Consider the following 23,805-nt stretch of genomic DNA (forward strand, 5'->3'; position numbering starts at 1 on the left):
AGCATATTATATCCCAGAATTAGATATCTGTAAAATAGCGAGGATATCTGACCATTTATCTGTATTTGTTGCAGAAATGGTAGCTATACTATTTGCAATAGTTAAAATAGCTGAAATAAAGCCTAAAAAAGCGGTCATATTTTCAGATTCATTAAGTGGTCTTATTGCATTAAAAGGGGAGTTTAATGATAGAAGTGATATCATAGTTGAAATAATGCAACAATGTAAGGAATGCACAATAATGAGGATCAAAGTGATTTGTTTGGATTCCTGGTCACGCTGGCATTCTGGGCAACAAGATGGTAGATCTGGCAGCAAAAAATGGGTTAAAAAGAGAGGACATTGATGTGGTGATTCCTTTGGGATCGCAGGAAATGGGAGGCTATGTGAAAAAAATGATAGTAAAAGAATGGCAGGAGAGATGGGATGAAAGCATAAAAGGAAGGTTTTATTATAATATCAAGAAAGAGGTGAACAACAGTTGGGTGAACAAAGAGTTGGGAAGGAAAGAGCGTTGGATAGGTTAAGGATTGGGCATAGTTCTTTAAATGAACATCTTTTAAGACTGGGGAAACATGAAGATGGAAAGTGTGAAAAATGTAAAGTAGCAGAAACAGTAGAACATTATTTATTAAAGTGTGAGAAATATGAGGAGCAGAGAAGGCAAATGGAGAGGAGGCTGAGAGAAATTGAGGTATATGAAGTCAATATAAAGAACTTGCTGGGAAAAGGGAAAGAGGTAGGGAGACTGAATAGAGAAAGGATACCGACGAAATATATAAAGGAAACAGGAAAAGGGACGTTATAATAAATAAAGATGACAGAAAGATAAAGTAAAACAGACAGACAAAGGATTACAGATAGAGGGCGCTAATCATCTAAAATAATAGATGGAATGTGCCCTATATATTAACCAGAAGAAGAAGAAGCAGCTCGGGGTGGGTGTGAGAGAGGAGAGAGCGAGCAGAGAGAAACTTGATTTAAAAGACAAAGGATCAGTGAAGGCTATTGCCCAGCCTGATCGCGTTATTTTGTGTTCGAGATTTGTTTTGTTAACCCTTTTATTTTGCTCTGTGAGCGCAAGTGTTTTGTTTAAATATTTTATTTATTTGTGATTTGCTTAATAAAAACGGCAAACGCCACCTTACCTGCAGTACTCCTCGGTGTCGGTTTCCTTCCTGCTTCTGCCTGACGTCAGACCACTCAGTCAGCCTGTCACAGGTTTGTTGTGAGTAGTATGGTTCAAAGCAGTTTACTCCTATTTATAAACATGTAAATATAGATAAACAACTCATAAATGCAATATAGGGGTTTTCACTATACTTATGTGGTGTCTTTATAGTTTTGAAAAATAACCCTTAGTCCCCATATATATTTTAAATGGAGTGTTCTCTAAAATAACCCTTAGTCCCCCTATACATTTTAAATTGAGTGTTCTCTAAAATAACCCTTAGTCCCCCTATACATTTTGAATGGAGTGTTGTCTAAAATAACCCTTAGTCCCCCTATACATTTTAAATGGACTGTTCTCTAAAATAACCCTTAGTCCCCCTATACATTTTAAATGGAGTGTTCTCTAAAATAACCCTTAGTCCCCCAATACATTTTGAATGGAGTGTTCTCTAAAATAACCCTTAGTCCCCCTATACATTTTAAATGGACCGTTCTCTAAAATAACCCTTAGTCCCCCTATACATTTTAAATGGACCGTTCTCTAAAATAACAAGTACAGTACTTTGCATAACCCCACATACTGGTACAAAAAAAAATCTGAAGAATTAAAGAGTTAAGAAAACATGAAGCCTATTTTATTGTTACACTGTACACAGTAAAGTGCTTATTCATTTTGCAAGTGAGTATTGCAATGTTATACACGCCTCACTGTCCCTTATCAGAAGGTTTCTCAAGACAGAATCTACAGCCTTTGAAATAAGTATGTATACCCTTTGAAATGAGCCTTTGAAATAAGTGTGTTCTATGCAGAAAAAAATAAATAACAAGCCAAGCAAATTGCAGATAACCCTTGAAAATCAATATGTTTGTATTACTGTTTAACTTCAACATGTTCACTGCTGCTTTGGAAACTTTGGAAATACAAACAATAAGAAGTATTTTTCTTTGAAAACATGTGATTTAGGAATATAACAAACCATTACACCACAACATATAAACTACCCTCAGTACTGGATAGTGCTGGGACACACAGTCCAGCATACTAAAGGTAGTGTATATAAGTTGTAATATTGTTGCCAACATCCCTTCCAACTAATACAGAGGAAGCAACAAAGACAGCTGGCAAGATAAGAACTACAGTATCTTCAAATACGTAAAACTAACACTCCAATAATCCTATATCTTACACTGTATTACCATTCAATGATATCATATTTTCCAATCTGAAAAAGGGCCACATTATGATAGAAGGGTATTTGCTTTTTTAAGAGATTTCTTAGTCACAGCGATTAGAGAATAAGAATGAGCCGCTTTTCCTTGCACACACAGTATTCCAGTCTCTTCATTAGATCAATTGAAGGAAAATACCCTTTGCAGAGATATTAAAAGCACACGTCATAGAGAAGGCAGCATTCGCAACAGGAAAGGTGAGAGGAAATGTTTAGAGAGTTGCAACGACATCTGGGAGTTGAACTGCTTTTAACAAGGTAGAATATTTGTAAGGAGCGCTGGTCCATTTCTTTTTCACTAGCTGCTATGAAATAAAATAATAATAAAACAGACACTTCCTATAATGAGTACTTCTTTCATTTGGTAATACATATCTGCATCTTGAAATCTAGTCAGGAAAATGTGCTTCTTGTCAGTTCACTCTGGTATTGTCAACAAATACCACACCACTACTAAGTTCAACAATTTATATTTATATTTTTGTTCTTGTTTTCTGGTTCTGAAATCTGGTTTTGAAGATCATGAAGTCAATTTTTAAACAGAATATGCAGCATTCATTTGGATTCCCTGAATTGTGGCTACAGATAATAATCCATACCATGTATTATTCATTCATTTGAAGCGACATTCTTACAAAGCAAGTACAGTATATAAGTCATAACATTACTAAGGTAGATTATTAGAAAGGTTGTTTTCAAGTGATAACACATTTAACCTTTTTCCATTCATACAAAAGGGGTAAAGCTCAGTAAGTGTTGTTCTCCTTTATTTAATGAACAGCTTTTTGTTTGTTTCTTGCACATGTGATAATGTTGCTGGTGCTAACAGGAGGTATCATAAAGCTTTGGGTAGCACTCCTTTAAGAGAAGTACAACATCAGCTTATTACAGTAGCAGACATCATTTTAATACTGTATACACAGTATTGTGTAACTTACAAACATATACATTGGATGTAGAGCAAAATAGTTCAGTAGCATGGGCTGTAAAAGCTATAAAATACTTTTTTTTTTAATATACATATCTATAAAAATAGTTCTTATGTACCATAAAAGCAATAATCAATAATAATTTAAAAAAAAACCAAAAAAAAAAAAACATTGGACTGTGATTGGTCCAAACCTGGTTACATGCCCGATTAACTAGCTCAGTAACAATGTGTCAGAGTGTTCAATGATTGTAATACTTTCATAAATAAATTACAGTTTTAAAAAGAACACTAACACAAACAACAACAACCACTGATCCCATGACAGAGTTACATTTTAAACACTTTAGTCTGAACAATTTCAAAAGACAACAATACCAAAATGAACCCACAAGTTCCACAAAACTCTTAGGGATTGTCCATCTAAAACAAAGTAATGCAGCATAATATACCAGTACAACACGAGCGCACAGCTGCATTTTATTATGCTATCGTTTATTAACAATTAAATGCATCTGTGAAAAGAGGTGCACAACTGTTCATTCAACAAGCATGCAATAACTGTTACACAATCCACACCATGTTCGTATTAACACCATGCATGATCGTAAATACATACATAAGCACATAAACACATACATAATAAATAAACAAATACATACAAAAACGGAAAGAATAAAATCTCTGGGATATGTATTGGGGTGGAGGCTGGGTGTGAACCAGTAACCTTGCGCACCACTAGCGAACGTCTTACCCACAATGCAAAATGGGTTTGTATGCATTTGTGGTTTTTTCGCTTTTCACCTCCTCTCGTTTCAATGACAGGACAGCATCCGTAATGGCAGCGTGTCACACCACACTGCCTGGAACAGATATTATTTTTTTTCTTCATAAAAAATTTGAAATTACAGAAGATGTAAACCTTACAAGATACAAAGGTAACACATATTTTCAGAACCCTATTGTATAGTTTCAACATCAATGTTAAAAACACTGTGGGCACATTCTCTATTAAAACATTTATACTGGGGTTGGATATATAGACCAGTGTCGTATAATTTTTGCAATAACTTATTGGTAAATTAAGATTCAACCATGTGTTTACTGTCCATGGACACAGAATTGTACTAATGTTTTATTGAGTAACGTTATAATCACATTGCTAAGATCCATGAGCTACAGTATATGCAGCACAAAAAGTAGCATATGTATTTGATCAAAAACATACAAAATAGTTATTTTGCCCATTTCAATTCAATGTGTTCAATGTTCACTGCATTACTTCAAGATCGGAAGTCCAACCTTGAAACAAAACAAAGTAGGTTGCTAATTGCAAAGGTGTTTGCCAATTACAAAGTAGGTTGCTAATTGCAAAATAGGTTTCCAATTACAAAGCAGGTTGCTAATTGCAAAGGAGGTTGCCAATTACAAAGCAGGTTGCTAATTGCAAAGGAGGTTGCCAATTACAAAGTAGGTTGCTAATTGTTTGTTCACTAATCACTATTAATTCTGTTTTTTTCTTCAGTGTATCTCTGTCACTGCTTGAGTGGGCATCAGCTGTTTTTGTTTTTAATAATTAATGTTTTTAATAATAAAGCCCCCCCTCCCCCCAGTTACTATATTAACAACTGATAATAAGTGACAGGAGAAGGAGCCTTCTCAAGTACTTGATACAACATTAACATTGGTTCACTGTGGGAAGTCTTTTAAAGTCTCTCTGTGGGACGCAGAAAATTCCATGCTGCTCACTGCTGTCGAGAAAACAAATTTCTAAAGGCGTTGTTGTAGTTTTTGTTAAAGGCTGTGTAGATCAGCGGATTAAAAAACGAGTTGGAGTAACCAAGCCACAGGAAAATGCTTTTCCAAATAGGAGGGATGTCACAGGAACATAGAGGGTTAATGAGTTCTGTGATGAAGAAAGGGATCCAGCAAAGAACGAACACCCCTATGAGGATTCCCACCATCAAGGCAGCTTTCTTCTCCTTCTGTTCTCTCCAAGTATCCCCATCTGTCTGGAAAGTGACTGTGGCGTGTCGCACTGTGAACACCCTCTGTGGCTGATGGGAGGCTTCTTTTACCTGAAGGATGCATTGAACAAACACTTTGTAAGTAACACCTGCAGTACACCAAACATCAAGAGCTCATGACAATATATTTAAAAAAATCACCTAATTTGTAATGATTACATTTTTTCTTGAGAAATATAGATAGATAGATAGATAGATAGATAGATAGATAGATAGATAGATAGATAGAGATTTTTTTAAATATGATGAGTCATTTCCTTTTACAAAAACTCCAAAACCCAGAAGTAACCCCTATAAGCTCTGTCAGTAAAACAACACTGCTTTCCCCTGAAGACTTAAAGCTGGATTCTCAAAATCGTCGCTGGCATGATTTTTTCATTTAGTAAAGAAAAAACACCCAATAAAGTTATTAACCCAGAAACACACAGCTCAGACACTTCATTGAGGGGGCTTGTGAAGAGTCTGAATGTTTTTCTTATTTGTATGGTTATTTTCCTTTGAGATAAAGACTGTGCAAATAAAAATCTGGACTAAGAGCTTTGAGAATCTAGTCCATTGTTTTCAATGTTCACCTTTCTTCCTTCAAGAGCGTGCAGAAGTGCGGCCTTGTAATATGCACAAAGTAGGCTGCTCATTTTCTGTTCATTAATTACTATGAATAAATATCATGCTTACAATAATGTGTTCATCTTGCATACAGGAAAATGTGAGATCTATGAAGCGAAGGTAATGCATATTAGGAACTTGAATGAATTGCAGATTCACCAACAATAATGCACAGACTGGAAGCCGATAAGAAATTATACTTAAAAATAAATAAATGAAGTACGTCCTTAAATAGCCTTTTTAGATTTTCTTAGCTAGGTACCATACATTGATCCATTTTATTCCCTCTTTGTGTTAGTATAAATGTCAGTTCAAATCATTTCTGGTGACTGGAAGGTAAGAACTAGTGCAGATTGAAAAGACTAAAAATAATCAATGGCATGCATACAGATTTGGTCAAATGGATTTTAAAGCCTTGGTTAGTCATCCTTTAAGCGAAGTGGATGAACTTATATTGTAGTTGTATTGAACCCACCAGCTCTTACTTCTTACTACTATTGTTTGTTCAATATATCTTCTAAATGAACAGTTAAAGCTCATTTAAAACGCATACAGTTCATTCATAAATACAAAATATGTAGATATGTAGTAATATTATCAGAAAACTGGTAAAATGACAAACCTTTCAACAATAATATGAAGACATCTAGTCAAAGTTTTGCAAATAATTGTACTAGTTTCTTTTAGCATTACTACATTGCTAGACAGGACTGATTTATGATCACCACTGTGCTGCCAGTCAACATCAGACTTAAACTGATTTAGACAGGTATGTGGGAGGGTCTATTTTAATGATCTTAACTACAACACTGCTACCCTAAAACTAAAACTGACTGCATGTGTTATTATATCAAGTGAAGTTAAAAAGTAAGTCAATAAAGAGCATTGGTATTTAGATTCAACATTGTTTAGATACTGTTACACATTGTTAAGAGATAGATAGATAGATAGATAGATAGATAGATAGATAGATAGATAGATAGATAGATATCAACCTACCTGCACAACGTCAGCCATGGGTGTTATAGTATTTTTGTTACGGGATCCAATTCTGAATTTGGCAGCTTTATAAATCTTCCAATACACAAACAGGACGACACACAGGGGAACATAAAAGGCTCCACATGTTGAAAAGATGGTGTACGAAGGCTCTTGGCTAACTTGGCACTGCTCTTCATTTTCTGAGTATGTCTCTCCCCAACCAAACAGTGGGGAAAGGGAGATTACTGCAGACAAAACCCATGTTATAACAATCATGACGTTTGAAATTCGTTTCCTGGTTTTCAGTGTGTATTCTAAGTGTCTGGTGATTGACCAGTAGCGGTCCAAGGCAATGGCTGTAACATTCCAGATGCTTGCTGTGCAGCAGAGGACATCAAATGATATCCATACTTGGCAAAGCACCCTCCCCAGTCTCCAGTGCCGACCATTGAGTTCATGCACCAAACTGAGAGGCATCACAAGTGCTGCAACCATTACATCAGAGATAGCCATAGAAGCAACCAGGTTGTGGGGCACACGGTGAAAAGTTCTTACCCTGAGGATCGTCACAAGTACCAGCACATTCCATACAAAGGTGGCAATAACGAGCATGGCAAGCAACGTCAATATTAAAACACTGAAAATAGAAAGGGGTCTGTAGAAGTCTTCTTCCCCCAAACTGTGGTTCGCTGAGACTGTCAAATTAGGAAATGGCATTCTGCCGATGGATTTCAGTCCTGCGCACTCTCAGAAAGATATGCAAATAAGGTCATTTGATGTGTTCACCCTGCATCATTCAAAGAAACAAAAAAATGATTCAGTGCTTGCATTTCTACCTTTCTTTTTCTAGTAACACCATGGCAATACAAACGCTGTGCTGTTGACATGTAAAATAACTATTTTATAACCCATAATAGTTTACCGTTGGCAACACGTCTTTTAATTCAATCATTTACTTCCACTGTAATGTCAGACGTATCTCCATATTTCTAGGAATATATGGGGATGTAGAACAACATACCTGACAAAATGTAGCATCCTGCTGTTCTCAGGCAAGAGCTTGAGCACTTAACTCAATCTGCAAAAGAGATCTAGCAAGTGAATAACCTTGCTTTTATTTAAAGCATGATTTTTTTAAGTATCCAAATTCTCTGTTCTTCTTAAAGAAAACCAGCTGCCTCTTAGGAGTGTGTGTTGTTCAGTTTTCAGTGTGGGGATCAAGCTGGGTAGGCTTTCCTTCTGTAAATTAACCAATCCTGAACTAAGAGCTGCAATTATTATAGCAGGGCACAAAACAACAACTAATCAAGCCCGTACAGTACGTCCTGATTCAAAGTGTCAGATATCACTTAAAATGTTGTTTTTAATTTGAAGCTGTACGCTCCATCAGCTCTTTTATGGTTGATAAGGGCTATTTGTATAGGTTGTGTAACTAGGCAGCATATTGCTGTATTACTTCAGTAGCCAAGCTTCACTATTAAAAGGTTAGATATTAATATGTATTACAGTTTTCAGACATGAATGGGTGTTTATATGAACAGTAAGCCTTTGTACAGAGGAAAACAGGAAACTATTTATAAATAGTAATACAGAAACAGCACGTATAAAAAGAACGACAGTCTAAACCAATGGCATCATTTCTATTTACGTAGCTATAATAGTAGGGCTGTTTATTTTTTACAGTAGTTGTTTAGGACAATAAAGCTGGATTTCTTGCTTCAAATTATTTAACAATATAAAGAAGACAGAGTACCAGAAATACTGCTGGAAGTGTGCACATGGTTCACGATTTTATATATTTTATTTTATTGATGTTTGATTTTCTTTTTCAGCCATACTGGTGTCAGTTTACATATCAAATACATAGTCTTTCATAGTTACCACCAATGTTTAATTACATTGAATTCATTTCTTTTCTGGTTTACAAATTGATTCACATGTCATTTTATTACTTTGTTAGGAGAGATGCATGAAGTGATTAAATTATACATTTCTGGAAATTCAAAAAGACATAAATAAAATGCACCATAGCTTATTTCTTTCAGAAAAAAAACATTACTTAATTAAAATATACTTTAAACGAGTTCGGTTTCATTAAATCTTGAAATCTGCCTCGGTGATTAATGTAATTTCATCTGAAACCTCTGTCCATGGTCCTGAAACTAATCTGAATAATGTTTGTTTATTTATTTGTACAACAAAATATATATATATTTGTAAACTTCTGCTTTGTGATCTATGTTGCCAAGCTCATGAAGCTTGCTTTGGAATTAGAGACCTACATTTCAATAAAGTGTCTGGAATTGTAACTATAGGGGGACGCTAGTTTAAGAGCTGTCAGCCTGGTGGGAAGGTGGAGAGAGGACTTCCTCAGTGCTGTAGAAACGTGATCTTCATGAAACAGCTTATACTGTAGTGAATTTCACCTTCATGCTATTCCAGCAACATTTTCAAATGTCCAGCTTTTAAATTAGAGCACTGTCAACTGAGCTCCAAAGAAAATGGCCGTCTCAATCCAGAGCTGCATGACTTTAATTAGTCATTCGTATGGTGTGTAACAGGATGGAGGCTGGCTGCAAACCGACAACATTGCACACTGCAAGAAAGTCTTTGAACCATTATGCAAATAGGCCAGGCTCTTCTGCTTTTGTGGTTATATAATTTTCAACCTCCTCTGGTCTTTCGCGAAGGTTTAGGTTCAGTAAGTAAATGGTGTAGAGTCACAGCACATTCAGATCTGTCATGAAGTGATGAGTTAGTCAATAGGGCTGCTCCACTACTGAAGAGCCACAAGGGAGTGGGATTTGCTAGATAAGCACTTCAATTCTGCCACTTTCTTTAAACTACTGTCTGCTTGATTTTTTATATGTTTGAATATGTGCTGTACCACGCGTTTCTTTAACAACTGCACATTTGAGACATATGTAGCAAATGGAAGGGTTTATGAAATCATTTTGTTATCTACAATGACTTTAACACACATTAAAGCAGCTGCTAGAATCACAAATACTTTAATTATTCCATAGGACTCAGCCTGGTTCACCATTCAGGTAAGCCATTATTTGATTATGTTGACATCATTTACACAATTGCACCACAAACTGTATTTCTGAGACACTCTCTGACATGAGCAGACTGTTTGGCACAACTGAGTAAATGGAATCTCTGATGTGAACTGGCGACCTCGTATTGCATGCTGTTAATATAGATGGCAGCTTTGACTAACCAGGGCTTAAAGCAGGAATGTCTAACAGATGTTGACAACCCTCTCCTAAATGCTTTCAATAATTTTCTCAAGGTCAATGCCAAATTGGGGAAAGCATTGCTCTCCAAATATCAACACAGAGCATGGTGTGGAATCATTTACTGTATATACATGTTTTGTTTTTGTTTGTCTCCTCTGTTAAAGAAACAAGGCTTTACCCACTATTTGTTAAAAATGGCACTATCTGCAAAGATATATGGTGTATTTTTATTTGCAAGTGAACTTGCAGATATTAATAAAAATGTTCCTATATATATTATTTCTCTCTGAACAAACTACACTTGCATAAACCGCATTCCTCTGCATTTGTACTGGTTACAGTGTAATAAAAAGGGGTCGCTGAACCCCCAGCAGGGTGCTGAATGGTATGAAGGTGGTATTAAGTTTAGGCCATTCAACATACTGTCTGTATTATGTATTAGTAGATGTTACTTATAGGGACCCACTTACGCACACAAACCATTTCAATGGCAACACTCTTTAGCTGGCATTGCAATATTTAATCATCTATAAAATAGAGATGTCTCTTCATGGGATTGCCTCAACATTTGAACACCTGTTTATGATGCAGTTCACAAAGTGTCTACAGACATCAATTGACATAAGAACGAGTTGGAATCAGCTGCAACATAAATGATGTAGTTTTAACTGAACCAATTAAATCATATTTCTAATGATCTCAAGACAACATGATTAAACAGCTGTGCGGTTATCAAAAAACAGTCAATATAATTGACTTGGGAGAACCAGACCACCTGCTTTATTGAGACAAACTAATTCATACTGCAAATAAAGCATTGGTTTTCATTCATTTTCTTTTATTTAAATCAGATTTTTTTAACTGAAATTTATTTTTTTAATTTTTTTCAAATTATGGAAAAATGAAGTTCCGTAGTTGTAGCTCTACCTCCAGATACTGTAAATGTAACATTCTTAGGATGTTGCAAATGGGGGTTTGTGAATAGTTCCATACCAAACCAAATTACTAATACGATCTTAAATTAATACATAAATAAAGCAAATTATTTATCACGGTGGCATCCTCAAAATGTGAATTATAGTATGTTATGCCTTCTAAAAAGGATTTCTGGAGTTTCATCACGGCCATTATTATTACATCATTCACATCATTATTGCATCACACACTGTCATGTTAACTACATTTTAATGTGCCTTAATATAAACCTCAGTGCACATTTTAGTTCATAGACAGTGAGGGGTTAAGATGTTGTTTGTGTGTTAATAAAAAGGTTTTTAAAATATACTTTTCATGTCTTTCCCTTGATTTTTAAAAAAATAATATTTAATGGTCAAGCAGTCTGGTTTAAATTCGGTCTAATAAGCGAGTGGTTGAAGGATGGGTTGCTTTTGAAACCACACCTAAATCATAGGTTTCATTTAGAAATTCATTCTTCCAGAGTCACTAAAATCAGTAAACCTTTTGACAGAAATATAGGAAGACCACCATTGATGTCTGCAGGTGAGAGAAAGATAGAAATAATTTGCAACTTCACTTTTTAACCATTACCTAATGCACTTAACTGTAAAGCAATGGATTCCTACCTTTTAAATTAGAGGCTTATTATATTATTATTTTTCATTAAATGGACACAGGATCACAAAAATGGTATCATAGAATATTAAACTATATATATATATATATATATATATATATATATATATATATATATATATATATATATATATATATATATATATGGTTTTGTTAAATTATAAATTATATTATGTTAAATTATATTTACGGTATGCATTCTGCAGCAAAAAAAAAATTCCAGTTTTAAAATTTAAAATCCTGCCTCCTTTTTCTGTCTGGAAGCCGACAGCAGGAAGGTTACAGTCTGACGTGGGATAAGCTGTGCACAATTATCCCTCAATTAATTAAATAACACAGCTTTCACTCATTGTAGGTGCATTATTACAATACATGCAGGGGTCTAAATCAGGGTCTGCTCTGACGATGCAGTAGATGTAGATGTAGATGGAAATGATTGTTCAGAGCTCTCAGGCTAATCCACATTGTTTAAAAATGCTGTCTGTCTGCCTGCTGATAATTCACTCTGAGCTTCTTCTGGCTGTGTGGTCCAGTGGTTAAAGAAAGGGGCTTGTAACCAGGAGGTCCCCGGTTCAAATCCCACCTCAGCCACTGACTCATTGTGTGACCCTGAACAACTCACTTAACCTCCTTGTGCTCCGTCTTTCGGGTGAGACGTAATTGTAAGTGACTCTGCAGCTGATGCATAGTTCACACACCCTAGTCTCTGTAAGTCGCCTTGGATAAAGGCGTCTGCTAAATAAACTAATAATAATAATAATAATAATAATAATAATACTATCCAAATCAAACTACACACTGCCAGCTCAAGAAGACGTTCACAGAGCACATCTGATTGGTCAGTTTCTACCCTCCGAGATTCCCAAGTGGTTCTGATCCTGTCTTGTCAGTCTCTGACCATTGAGCTTACGCTTGGTTTTAAACATTAATATGGAACCCCTAGATGCCTTTTTTTTCTTTGGCCAATACAAATAAAAGCACAAGTTGACGAGCAATCAGAGTTAATAAAAATATAGCAGTGCTTTCATATTCTGCTAGGTTTGCAGAAAAAGAACATGGATACTTTGGCGCTGGTATATTTCTGTTTTAGTTTCTAAATGGGTTATATGACTACATTCCAGAGGCTCGTCTCGATATTGTGAGATCCTAAGTGCAAATATGACAAGTCTTTCAACCACAACTGCGAGAGGTTATCCAGCCGTTATTGGCTATTTCTATATTCCAGTCGAATCTTTACTGGTATTGTATCTCAATACAATAGGTAGGCCAGCTAAAGCTTCCCCCATTTTACAAGCCTTGTATCTGTAAATACATTAACCATGCAACACAAGGAAAACATGTATTTAGAATGGTCAAGGAAATGGCTTCTGTTAATTATCGTTTATGAAAGAGACAGAAATGATAGGTTTAAAAGATCTGACACCCCAATTCTATCTACCATGTAGGCTACTATATGCATATTACAAAAAGCTTACACATACTGTGAGTAGAACTGGAAATTAATAAGAACAAATTGAGCCAATGCCCTGTACCACTGTAATTGTCTCTGCCTATGTCTTAAACTCTTAAACACACAGCATGAATTAGAGCAGCTATGATTCTCTAACTTCAATAAGGGAAAATGGCTGTGATCAATCTGTTGTATTTATAGGGCAGGTAATATGAGAGGTAAGTTGGTGTTGACAGGTAATACGATTGAGAAGTGTTATCAACTGTATATGGAAATGCTATCATTGTATATTTTGCTCCCAACATTGTATTTGCCTGACATAACATTGGTCTGGTATATAGAAAGATAGAGAAACCCTGGCCTTTAGGGAAAACAAAATTCTATCTATCTATCTATCTATCTATCTATCTATCTCGACTTGTTTTGCCTGGCGGAGTGAGAGCGGTGTGGAGTGGTGGTGTGTGCATGAGCGCTGCTGGTAGGTTTGTCGGTCTTTTCCTCTTGTTTGTTTTTATATTGTTTTGCATTTCTTGTTTATAGTGTACTGGTGAACAGTTCTATGTGCTGAGCTGACGCTCTGTCAGCGACAGCGGGCAGGATGGCCGGCACAGGAGGGAGGCCGCCGCCAAACTTTTCGTTTGAAAGGTTAACCCGTCGGCATGGAGTTAAAGTTTCCGCCGAGGGGTTTATCCCTTTGGAGGAATGTGTGCTCGCTATTGGGGAGGTAGTCGGTTGTGAAAACGTAAAATCGGCTTCTCGCATGAGCGGATCGATCGTGGTTTTTTTAGGTACAGTGGAGCTAGTGTCTATGGTTGTAGAAAAGGGGATTGTTGTCAATAATACGTTTCTCCCCGTAATTCCTTTTGCTGTCCCCGCTAGGAAAATCACCCTTTCTAATGTTCCCCCATTCCTGAAAAATTAAGTGATAGAGAGGGAGCTGGCTAGATATGGGCAGCTCATGTCTGGGCTGAAGAGAATCCCTTTAGGCTGTCACCACATTTGAAACATGTTATGTCATTCAGAAGGCAGTTGTTTATGATTCTAAAAAACATCGATGAAGATCTTAACATCACGCTTAAATTTAAGGTGGATGGCAGTGATTATGTCATTTATGCAACCTTGGACTCGAAGTGTTTCAGATGTGGGACTGAAGGTCACTTGGTGAAAAACTGTCCTGAGAAAGAGAGTAGGGAGCGGGATGGGAGTAAGGGAGACGAGACTGCTGATAAGCAGAAGCCAGGACCGGCCGGTGCTGGGCTCGCCGGCGAATCAGTACCTGCGGGCAGCTCGGAGGGCGAGCAGGCTAGTGACGGGGGGGCAGCTGAGCCCCAGGGGGCAGGCAGTGATGCTGTGTTGGGGGCAGAAAGCCAAACCAAAGTACAAGATACAGCAAAAGACAATGAGAGCACAGAAAGTCACGGAACGGAGGGAGAGAGTGAGCAAATGGACACAGAGACGGTTGCTAGTGTGTGGGGTGATGTTCAGATACAGGTAGAAGGGGTAAAGTTCGCCGAGGATAGTGAGGTTTTTAGATTGTGTGTCGTTGCTCTGTGCCGATTATAAAATCCTTTCCAGAGCCCTCGCAAACCGTCTCAGGACTGTGATAGGGCGGGTGGTGCAAGGAGACCAAACATACTGCGTTCCAGACAGATCCATTTTCGATAATATCTTTTTAGTCCGAGATATACTGGCAGCCTCCAAGCTTTTTGGTTTCAATGCAGGTGTAGTGTCGTTGGATCAGGAAAAGTCTTTTGACCGGGTAGATCACCTCTACCTGTGGAGGGCATTTAAAGCTTTTGGGTTTGGGACCGGTTTCTTAGAGAAGGTTCAGCTGCTCTATGGTGACGTTTCTGGTCTATTGAAAATCAATGGTGGCTTAAGCGCCCCTTTCCCCGTTCAGAGAGGTATTAGACAGGGGTGTTCCATGTCTGGTATGCTCTACGCTTTAGCAATAGAGCCTTTTATAAATGAGCTGAGGAGGGTATTGACTGGACTGTCCATTCCTCAGTGTCCCGGTAAACCAGTGAAGGTAACAGCTTATGCAGATGGCATTGCTGTATTTGTTAACAACCAAACTGATGTTGACAGTGTAGGCACCTGTCAAAGACTGTTTGAGAAGCTGTCATCTGCTAAAGTAAACTGGGATAAGAGTAGTGCAGTGCTTCTGGGTGACTGGAAGGGTTGTCGTCCTCCATTTTTATCTGCTGGATTGCAGTGGAGCAGGGGTGGGCTCCTTTATCTGGGTGTCCATCTTGGGGATGACAGCACAGTGCAGAGAAATTGGGAGGGGATGGTGGAGAAGGTGAAAGGCAGGTTACAGCGGTGGAAATGGCTGCTTCCGCAGATCTCCTATAGAGGTAGGGTACTTATTATTAATAACTTGGTGGCCTCTAGCTTGTGGCACAGGTTCATCTGCTTGGAGCCCCCACAGTCATTAGTGAAACAGGTTCAGGCTGTGATGCTGGAGTTTTTCTGGGATGGGGTGCATTGGATCAGACAGAGTGTGCTGTACCTGCCTCTGGCTGAGGGGGGGGCAGGGACTCATAGACCTTTCTAGCAGGACAGAGGCTTTTAGGTTACAGGCCCTGCAGAGGCTGCTGTATTGCACGGAGGACCTCCCGTGGAGGCAGTTTGCCTGTGCCTTCCTGCAGCAGGTGGGGAGGCTGGGTCTGGATAGGAGTCTTTTTTTGTTAGAAATGGGTAAACTGGAGATGGACCGACTGCCAGATTATTATAGGAGCCTGTTGAGGGCATGGCAGTGGGTGCGTGTTGAGCAGAGGGGCACTGAGAACATTAGCCTTGATTGGCTCCTAGAAGAGCCGTTAATATATAATACTTTCTTGAAGTGTGATATTGTTCAGTCTGCTACTTTTATACATAGGTTAGTGAAGGCAGGTGTTGTAAAGCTTAAAGCCCTTTTAGATTTCAACACCTACAGCTGGGTGACTCCAGTGGTTAGCGTCTGCCCTGGGGATGCGGTCTGTCCGCACTGCTGAGCTTTTCCTTGCCCAGGTGCGTGCTGCTCTCCCCGGTGAGGGGCTGGAGCTCTTAAGCCAGCTGTTTAGGGAACAGAGAGTTCCGCACACGGATTCCCCCTTTCCATCACTGTTAGTGTCCCCAGCGATCAGTCAGGCTTCTGATGAGCAGGGTTATTTACTGACTGTAGAGGGTCTGAGAGATCTCCCTCTGTGTACAGTAGAGGGGAAACAGCTGTATAGGGTGTGTGTAAAGGGCCGTTACCAGCAGCAGCTCAGGGCAATACCAGACACACACTGGAGAGAGAAGCTGGGGGTGGCGGAACAGATAGTGCCAGCTTGGAGAACCCTGTATAAGCCACCACTGCCAAAAAGATCGGGGGATCTGCAGTGGAGGATCTTACATACCATCATTGCCGTTAACTCCTTTGTGAGCATCATAAACCCTGAGGTGAAAGATTCCTGTCCATTTTGCTCACAAAGGGAAACTGTTTACCATTGTTTTGTGTTCTGCACCAGATTAAAACCTTTGTTTGCTGCTCTGAAGGAATTGCTTGCTGGATTGGGTTTTGTGTTCTCTGAGGTGTTTTTTATTTTTGGTGTAAAAAGAGAAAGTACTCAATCCAGCTGGTGAATTTTTTTTATTGGACAGGCCATATTAGCAATTTTAAAGAGCAGAAAAAACAAAATGAATGACGGTTTAAATACTGATCCTTTTGTCATTTTTAGAATGCTTGTATTAACACGGGTTAGACTGGATTTTAATTTTTATAAAGCAATGCATAATATAGCAATGTTTGAGGAAGTCTGGTGTGTAGACAGTGTGTTGTGTGCTGTTAAGGATGGTGATCTGGAGGAGTATCTGTGATGTGAATTTTTATGTGTCCATAATATTTTATGTATTGTTTTGTTCACTTTGGGTGGATCTGAATTGATTTTGTGATAATATGTTTTATAAATATTGATTTTGTGTATTTTATTTAATTGTTAAATAAAGTTTTTTCAAAAAGTAAAAAGTATCTATCTATCTATCTATCTATCTATCTATCTATCTATCTATCTATCTATCTATATATAAACCAGAAAAACAGAATAACATACAGAAGTATACTATATTGTGCATTTTACATAGCCTAGTTCTTTGCTGAATGAGACATTCAGTTCTTTGCGTAGTCATTGTAATCTGAGTCTATCGCTGCAGCCGAATGATTTCAAACATTATTTGCAAACCCATGAAATACCTTTGTTCATATTTGTGTGTAGGCTATAGCCTGAAGTGCCTGTGTCTTTCTTTCTATTCTTACAATGTCTTCCCATGTCAACGTATACAGTCCCTCATGTTGCTGCCTGAATCCTAGGGTTTAGAATTACAACTGTACTGGCGGAGGAACAGAGGTTCAGAAATGTATCTAGAGGTTTCTGTAAATATCTGCATATAAATACTGCTTGTTGAATGCAGTCCACAAAGACAACAATGAATATTCTAGGTGATGCATATTAGACTGCAGATTGAAGGGCCAATTATAAAAGTGACCTCAGGCATTTAAAGAGCATTTTCAAAACAGGATCACCCCATTTATATATATATATATATATATATATATATATATATATATATATATATATATATATATATATATATATATATATATATATATATATATATATATATATATATATATATATATATATATATATATATATATATATATATATATATGCAGTGTGGAGTAGTGGTTAGTGCTCTGGTCTCTTGACCGGAGGGTCGTGGGTTCAATTACCTAGATTGCTCCAGTAAAAACCCAACTGTATAAATGGGTAATTGTATGTAAAAATAATGTGATATCTTGTAACCATTGTAAGTCGCCCTGGATAAGGGCGTCTGCTAAGAAATAAATAATAATAATAATAATAATAATAATAAATAATAAATTGTAAAAAGTATTGCATTGTCCAGTGGGTAATATGTAAAGGTCACTCACCTAAACCTCTGTCCACAGCAGCTGCTCAGCGATACTAATTCCATTTGTAAACTGAGCCAGGCCAGTGCCATCTACAAATCGTCTGAGTCTGAGTTCACCAAAGAAGATTCCTGAATTGGAAGCATTTTAAAGGAAGTCATATATAAGCACAAAAGAGGACCCGAAATTAGAACATTTAGAAGAAACCCATAAATCCAGCTGTTGTCACGGTCAGAGCTAATGCCTGTCATCTATCAAACCCAAGCGCTATAGCGTAGGTCCAGCCAACCTCCGAACAAAAAACACATTTAAAACTTACTTTGTTATAATTCGGTTTTAATTTCTCTACAGATACTTTTGTATTTCAGTTTGGTGATATTCTTGTTACTTTATATTCACACAGCTGTCTATATGATAGGAATGCAGTTCCAAAGAGAGAACACATTTGGGAAGTATTTTTTATTTTTTTTTAAATCATCGCTTTCTATAAAATGTGAGAAAACTGGTATTGGTTAAAATTGCAACAAGTAGGATTCAATCAGAAACATATATACTCCAAAAAAACATCTAACTGATGAGAAGATTAGTCAATGTCAGATTTCAAAAATAATAAACATTTCTAAGTCAGTACAGTGAACAAGAAGACTAATATTTTAAATTAATATCTTTATAATTTAATATAAGTAACCTGTTTTGAGATTATTAGTCTGTTGATACGAACTTTCATTGGTTCTTTGTTATTTTTTCTGAAGTTGTGCAATAAGCACTAAAAACGAGACTTGAAACGGGATTACAGGAGATAAGGAAGTGTATTTCTGTCTTGGTAAGATGATGATTCTTCCATTTGTTCCTTGAATTTTACTCATTTTGTCAATTGAACCAAGCTTCACTGTCCTACCCCCTCCGCACATTGACCAAAATAACATCTAAATTCTTGAAAAAGGATGTTATATTCTGGGTGTCCCTTGACGTGGTATAAAAACACATCCATCAAGCATTGTATAACCTGCATTAAGCAACGCAGGTCCTTTTTTAAAGAGCTTACATTTCAGGAACTTGATTAGATGCTGTGTAAGAGAAACAGCAAACTGGTAAGCAGCACGATTCTCATTAATCTCAGAACACACATCCACACTAGCTTCAGATTTAATCTACCCTGCAAGCACAATGTTAGCAAAACTAGCAATTACAAATGAGTACCAACATTGATATTCTACAGTTAGCAACATAAATGGACCGACTATTTCAAATGATACTGGAAGTACTTCAATCATTTGTTTCTGAGACAAAAAGCTTCCAGTTAGTTTTCTTGATGACTGACATGATGCTCTATATGCTTTCTGTGATCTCATTATGTCCGCAGTCTGTTTATTTATTTATTTATTTTTTTGCAAATTCGAAAGTGTATTCTTTTAAACACGTGTAAGGTATACATGAGTAATTGTGTCTAATTGTGTCTGCTATTTAAAAAGAACAGCTGAGAATGTCAGGTAATCAAGCCACACTGCTGCCTGCTCAGCTGTGTTTTTTATGATTTACCTGGAACATATATAAAAAATGTTTTTCTTTTATCTCCCATTCTCACAGCTGGAGGATCAGTATATTAGTAAAAAAGAATAAAACCCTGCCTACTGAAAAAACATATTTTTATTTTTCTCAACTGGCATTGTATTCCATAAATCACAAGTGAAAACATACATTGTAAAAGTAAAAACTGTTTTAAAAACAGCAGAGCTTCAAATAAAAGGTGCTGCTGTAATGGAAAAAAGATACAAAAAAGTTCCCCAGGTGGCCTGAGATGGTGTCTACTCTGTTTTGTAAAGGCATCAGTTCTGAAGTATACCTTACACATATAGAGTATATCTTGTATACATCACTCCATTGAGTTTTCATAATTATATTGAGTTTCCTAATTATAGCACAAGTACTGCAATTAATTAATGTATACTGAATTCTGATTCTGTATTGTTTATCTGTCTATAAAAATGTCAGCTGTGTATGAAACCACTTAATGTTTTTTATTTATTTATTATTAAATGAACTGCAATCACTGGATGATTCTTGTCGAATTAAGTTGGATTCCACAATATCATCTTTCGACAGAGTACCACGCGGAATGAATGAGCTGTCCACGCTGACGGTGCTTAATCTATGTGATCTTTCCTTCTCAGTTTGTGAAGTCAATTGAACTATTTTAACTGTTAGACGTTTTTCTTCAGTTCTTAAAGGTATTGTTTCCCAGTAGGTTATAACTCAACTGAAACAGTTACAATACTCTGTAACACATAAACCGACGGTTATAGAATTTGATACTCGTTAAAAACAGAAACTATAAGAATGTGCAACAAAAAACACACTACAACGTGAGAAACGCTTACCTTGTGCATAAAGACAACGCTTTCGTGCTACACATTTAAACTGAAAACGGGGTTTGATAGATGTATTCCTAACCAGTCTTTACTATAACTTTCAAAAAAGATAAGGTGCATACTAAAAACAGAAAGAAATACATACATGCATACTTCAGATAATTAAATGAATTCACTAGTACGTACAAGTCGAATCAAGCGGACCCTAGCGTTAAACAACCTACTAACATCAAACTGTATTTTCAAATAATTTACACAAAATTATCTACACTTAAAAACTAAATGAACAGTATCAACCATGAAAATAGCTTACCTTTAAGAAGAGAAAGACAAGGAGAATGCTACAGTCCTTATTTTCTTTCGCCTTCCCCTTAGCCGTGCACCGCCTTGCAGTGGCTTCTGCAGGTGTAGTGTGGGGCTCAAACCTGTCAACACACTGACTTTGGAAGAAACCAAACAAGGAAGTAAAGGGGGTGCCACAACTTGCTTGTATTATTCATCTTTATTTGTTTATTTATTTATTTATTTTTTACCAACAATTCGTTTTTATAAAATGGGCCGTAAGGCACAAGTAACTTAAAAACAAACAAACAAACAAACAAAAAAAAAATTAGCAATAAGTCAACAGCAAAACAAAACGAAGAAAGAAGAAAATAATAAGTCGCATCCCTTTTTAAAATAATTGTTAGTCTGAATAATACTACTTTTTCGCAGGCTAGTGTATTTATTTTTCGAATGCTGCTGGTACATACAGTGTACGAATTGTATAAAGAGCTGGAGCCCTGGAGTCGTATTAATGAGCTCTTCATTGGTGAAATATATGGGGTTTTTTTACGCTTGTTTCACAAATAACCAGTAAATAATGTCTGTTAATTTTTAATGATAAACCATGCTATACTGTAATAATATGTACAATCTGAAATAGCAGACTACAACAGGCGCCTAAGACCAAAATCCGTGTCTCCTTTACAACCATAATCGAATCTCATTAAAGTCACCTGAATAGATGTATCTTTACTCATGAAATGTCCATTTCTGTATCACATATGATACAATGCTTAGTCACCCTGCTATGTTATTATTTTTTTCAATCCAGCCTCACAAGCCAGACTTTTTCATATGCAATACATTATGTGTTGCCGGACAGGGAGAACATTTGTATTTATTTATTTATTTATTTATTATTATTATTATTATTATTATTATTATTATTATTATTATTATTTTACAAGAAATGGAATCTAGTTCCATAAATAAAATCGTTTTTTCTCATTTAAAAAATGCCTGGGCATTTCACCTACACAGCACTGTACAGTAATGCATAGTCAAAATGTACGTTGATTGGCTTTATGATTTTATTTATGAAACGCAGCAAGCCACAAGAGGATTGAATTAGCATTTGTATTTCTAGCTGGCCTTCAAACTGCTGTAATATATATATATATATATATATATATATATATATATATATATATATATACACACACACATAGCATGGGAAGCACAATAGAGATCGATCCTTTATTTCAATATAAAGGACTACATCAGAGACACCAGTAAGTAATCAGAAGACATATAGGCTATATTTTATTTTGCAAAAAGGTTTAATAAAAACTTATAAAATTCCAATAACTTCAAAACTTCTTTAACTAAAAGTATTACCCATTAAAACTTGGTGTAGCAGATTTAAAACAAAACAAAACACTTCAAAACAAGGTGCAATAGTGCAAAACAAACACAAACAAAAGGACAGCACAAAAGCAATTAATCCAAATCATACATAAAAACAACATGCAAATAAAACCGGGATAACACCACGTTTCTTCTGTGAAAGCAAAGGGCAGCACAAAGCAATGAATCCAAATCATACATAAAAACAACATGCAAATACAACCGGGATAACACCACGTTTCTTCTGTGAAAGCAAAGGGCAGCACAAAGCAATGAATCCAAATCATACATAAAAACAACATGCAAATAAAACCGGGATAACACCACGTTTCTTCTGTGAAAGCAAAGGGCAGCACAAAGCAATTCACGGAGTATCGGTGAAACGTGTATAGAGAGTGTTTTTTTTTTGTAGAGAGTAATTTATAGCAGGCTCAATGAGCGCTATTTACTTGAAGGGAAAAAAGTGGATATGAAAGCAAGTCTCAGTCTCGTGATGAGGAACCTTGGTGACTGAAGGCTGGTCGGATGACCCCCGAGACCTGGAAAATATAAAGTGTTAGTCCCCTACTCACAGGAGAGCCACATTGGCGGCTTGGATGCAGATGCAAACCCACTCAAGTCCTTGAAAGAAGAAAATAAGATAAAGAGAGGCCATTATGATAATGCAGCAACGGCACTTAGAGGGGGCTCTAAGGAGAGAGATGTTAGCATAACTACAATGATGGAAACATAGCAGAATAGCGCACATAATGCGAAAGGTAAGATGATTATGGCCGGGGGTCCCACTGGCTAGAGCTTGAATTGCGCATGAATAGAGAATACATCAGTAATGCCCAAGACATTCTCCATCCCATTCTTAGATGGTTCACGTAAAGAGCAGTCTAATGCTAGGATCTCCAATGGTCTAGATGCTTGTTTACTCCTCAAAAAGGTCAATGCAGCACTCACACCTCTAGACCACTGCTCCACATCCTGTTGCATTTTGGGCCAGTAACATTGGGACCTAACCAATTTAAATGCACGATCAACTCCCTGATGTTCATGCTCGTCATGCAGTTGGGTCAGGAGTTCTTCTTTCAAGGTCATAGGCAAGAGCAATTGATGAATCCATTCGTCCTGCATCTCCAGGACCACTTGGTACAACGCCTCTTCTTTTTCCTCAATCTTTTCTCATTGTCGCAGCAACTCCAGGATTTCCGGACATTCAGTCCCAGGCTGCCGACTGTCTGGGACACTACCTCCCCTCCAGTAAAACAGCAACCAGCCAATCCAGGCATCTGCTTCCTGCAACTGCTTCATATCCTTACCAGATAACTCTGGAAAAGAGGAGGTAATTTCCACAGAAACCAGCCTAGGACTAGAAGGCACATTATTCTCCTTACTTGAATGGGCATCCAGGAGCAAAGATGGAGGTAATTTAGTACCTTGTGTGACCATTTCTAGGGTTGCTTAAACTTCACTTCCAGCTTGATAGCCTACTTCCCCATCAGGCCTTTCTATATATTGCCGCTACAATGCATCAGCCAGGCCAGTAGATAATATCAAAATTAAAGAGAGCCAACTGTGAGGGCCATCGTTGTTCTATGGCTCCTCGTTG

The 23,805-nt window shown here is 37.1% G+C and overlaps 1 protein-coding gene across 1 annotated transcript; it reads right to left on the minus strand.

Moving 5' to 3' along the window:
• Positions 1 to 2,576: 2,576 nt before the first annotated feature.
• Positions 2,577 to 20,937, minus strand: LOC117399599 (5-hydroxytryptamine receptor 5A-like). The gene is made up of 4 exons (XM_033998887.3): positions 20,851 to 20,937; positions 18,190 to 18,299; positions 6,963 to 7,731; positions 2,577 to 5,408 (listed from the first exon to the last, which is right to left on the minus strand). The coding sequence occupies exons 3-4, from the start codon at positions 7,659 to 7,661 to the stop codon at positions 5,076 to 5,078; spliced, it is 1,032 nt and encodes a 343-aa protein (XP_033854778.1). The 5' UTR covers positions 7,662 to 7,731; positions 18,190 to 18,299; positions 20,851 to 20,937; the 3' UTR covers positions 2,577 to 5,075.
• Positions 20,938 to 23,805: the final 2,868 nt, after the last annotated feature.

The sequence above is a fragment of the Acipenser ruthenus genome, chromosome 4 (assembly GCF_902713425.1).
Source record: "Acipenser ruthenus chromosome 4, fAciRut3.2 maternal haplotype, whole genome shotgun sequence".
Lineage (NCBI taxonomy): Eukaryota > Metazoa > Chordata > Actinopteri > Acipenseriformes > Acipenseridae > Acipenser > Acipenser ruthenus.

Coding starts and splice junctions, on each gene's coding strand:
- LOC117399599 (XM_033998887.3), bottom strand. CDS start 7,661: ATGCCATTTCCTAATTTGACAGTCTCAGCGAACCACAGTTTGGGGGAA. Junction 5,409..6,962: donor CCATGGCTGACGTTGTGCAG/GTAGGTTGATAT, acceptor TGCATCCTTCAG/GTAAAAGAAGCCTCCCATCA.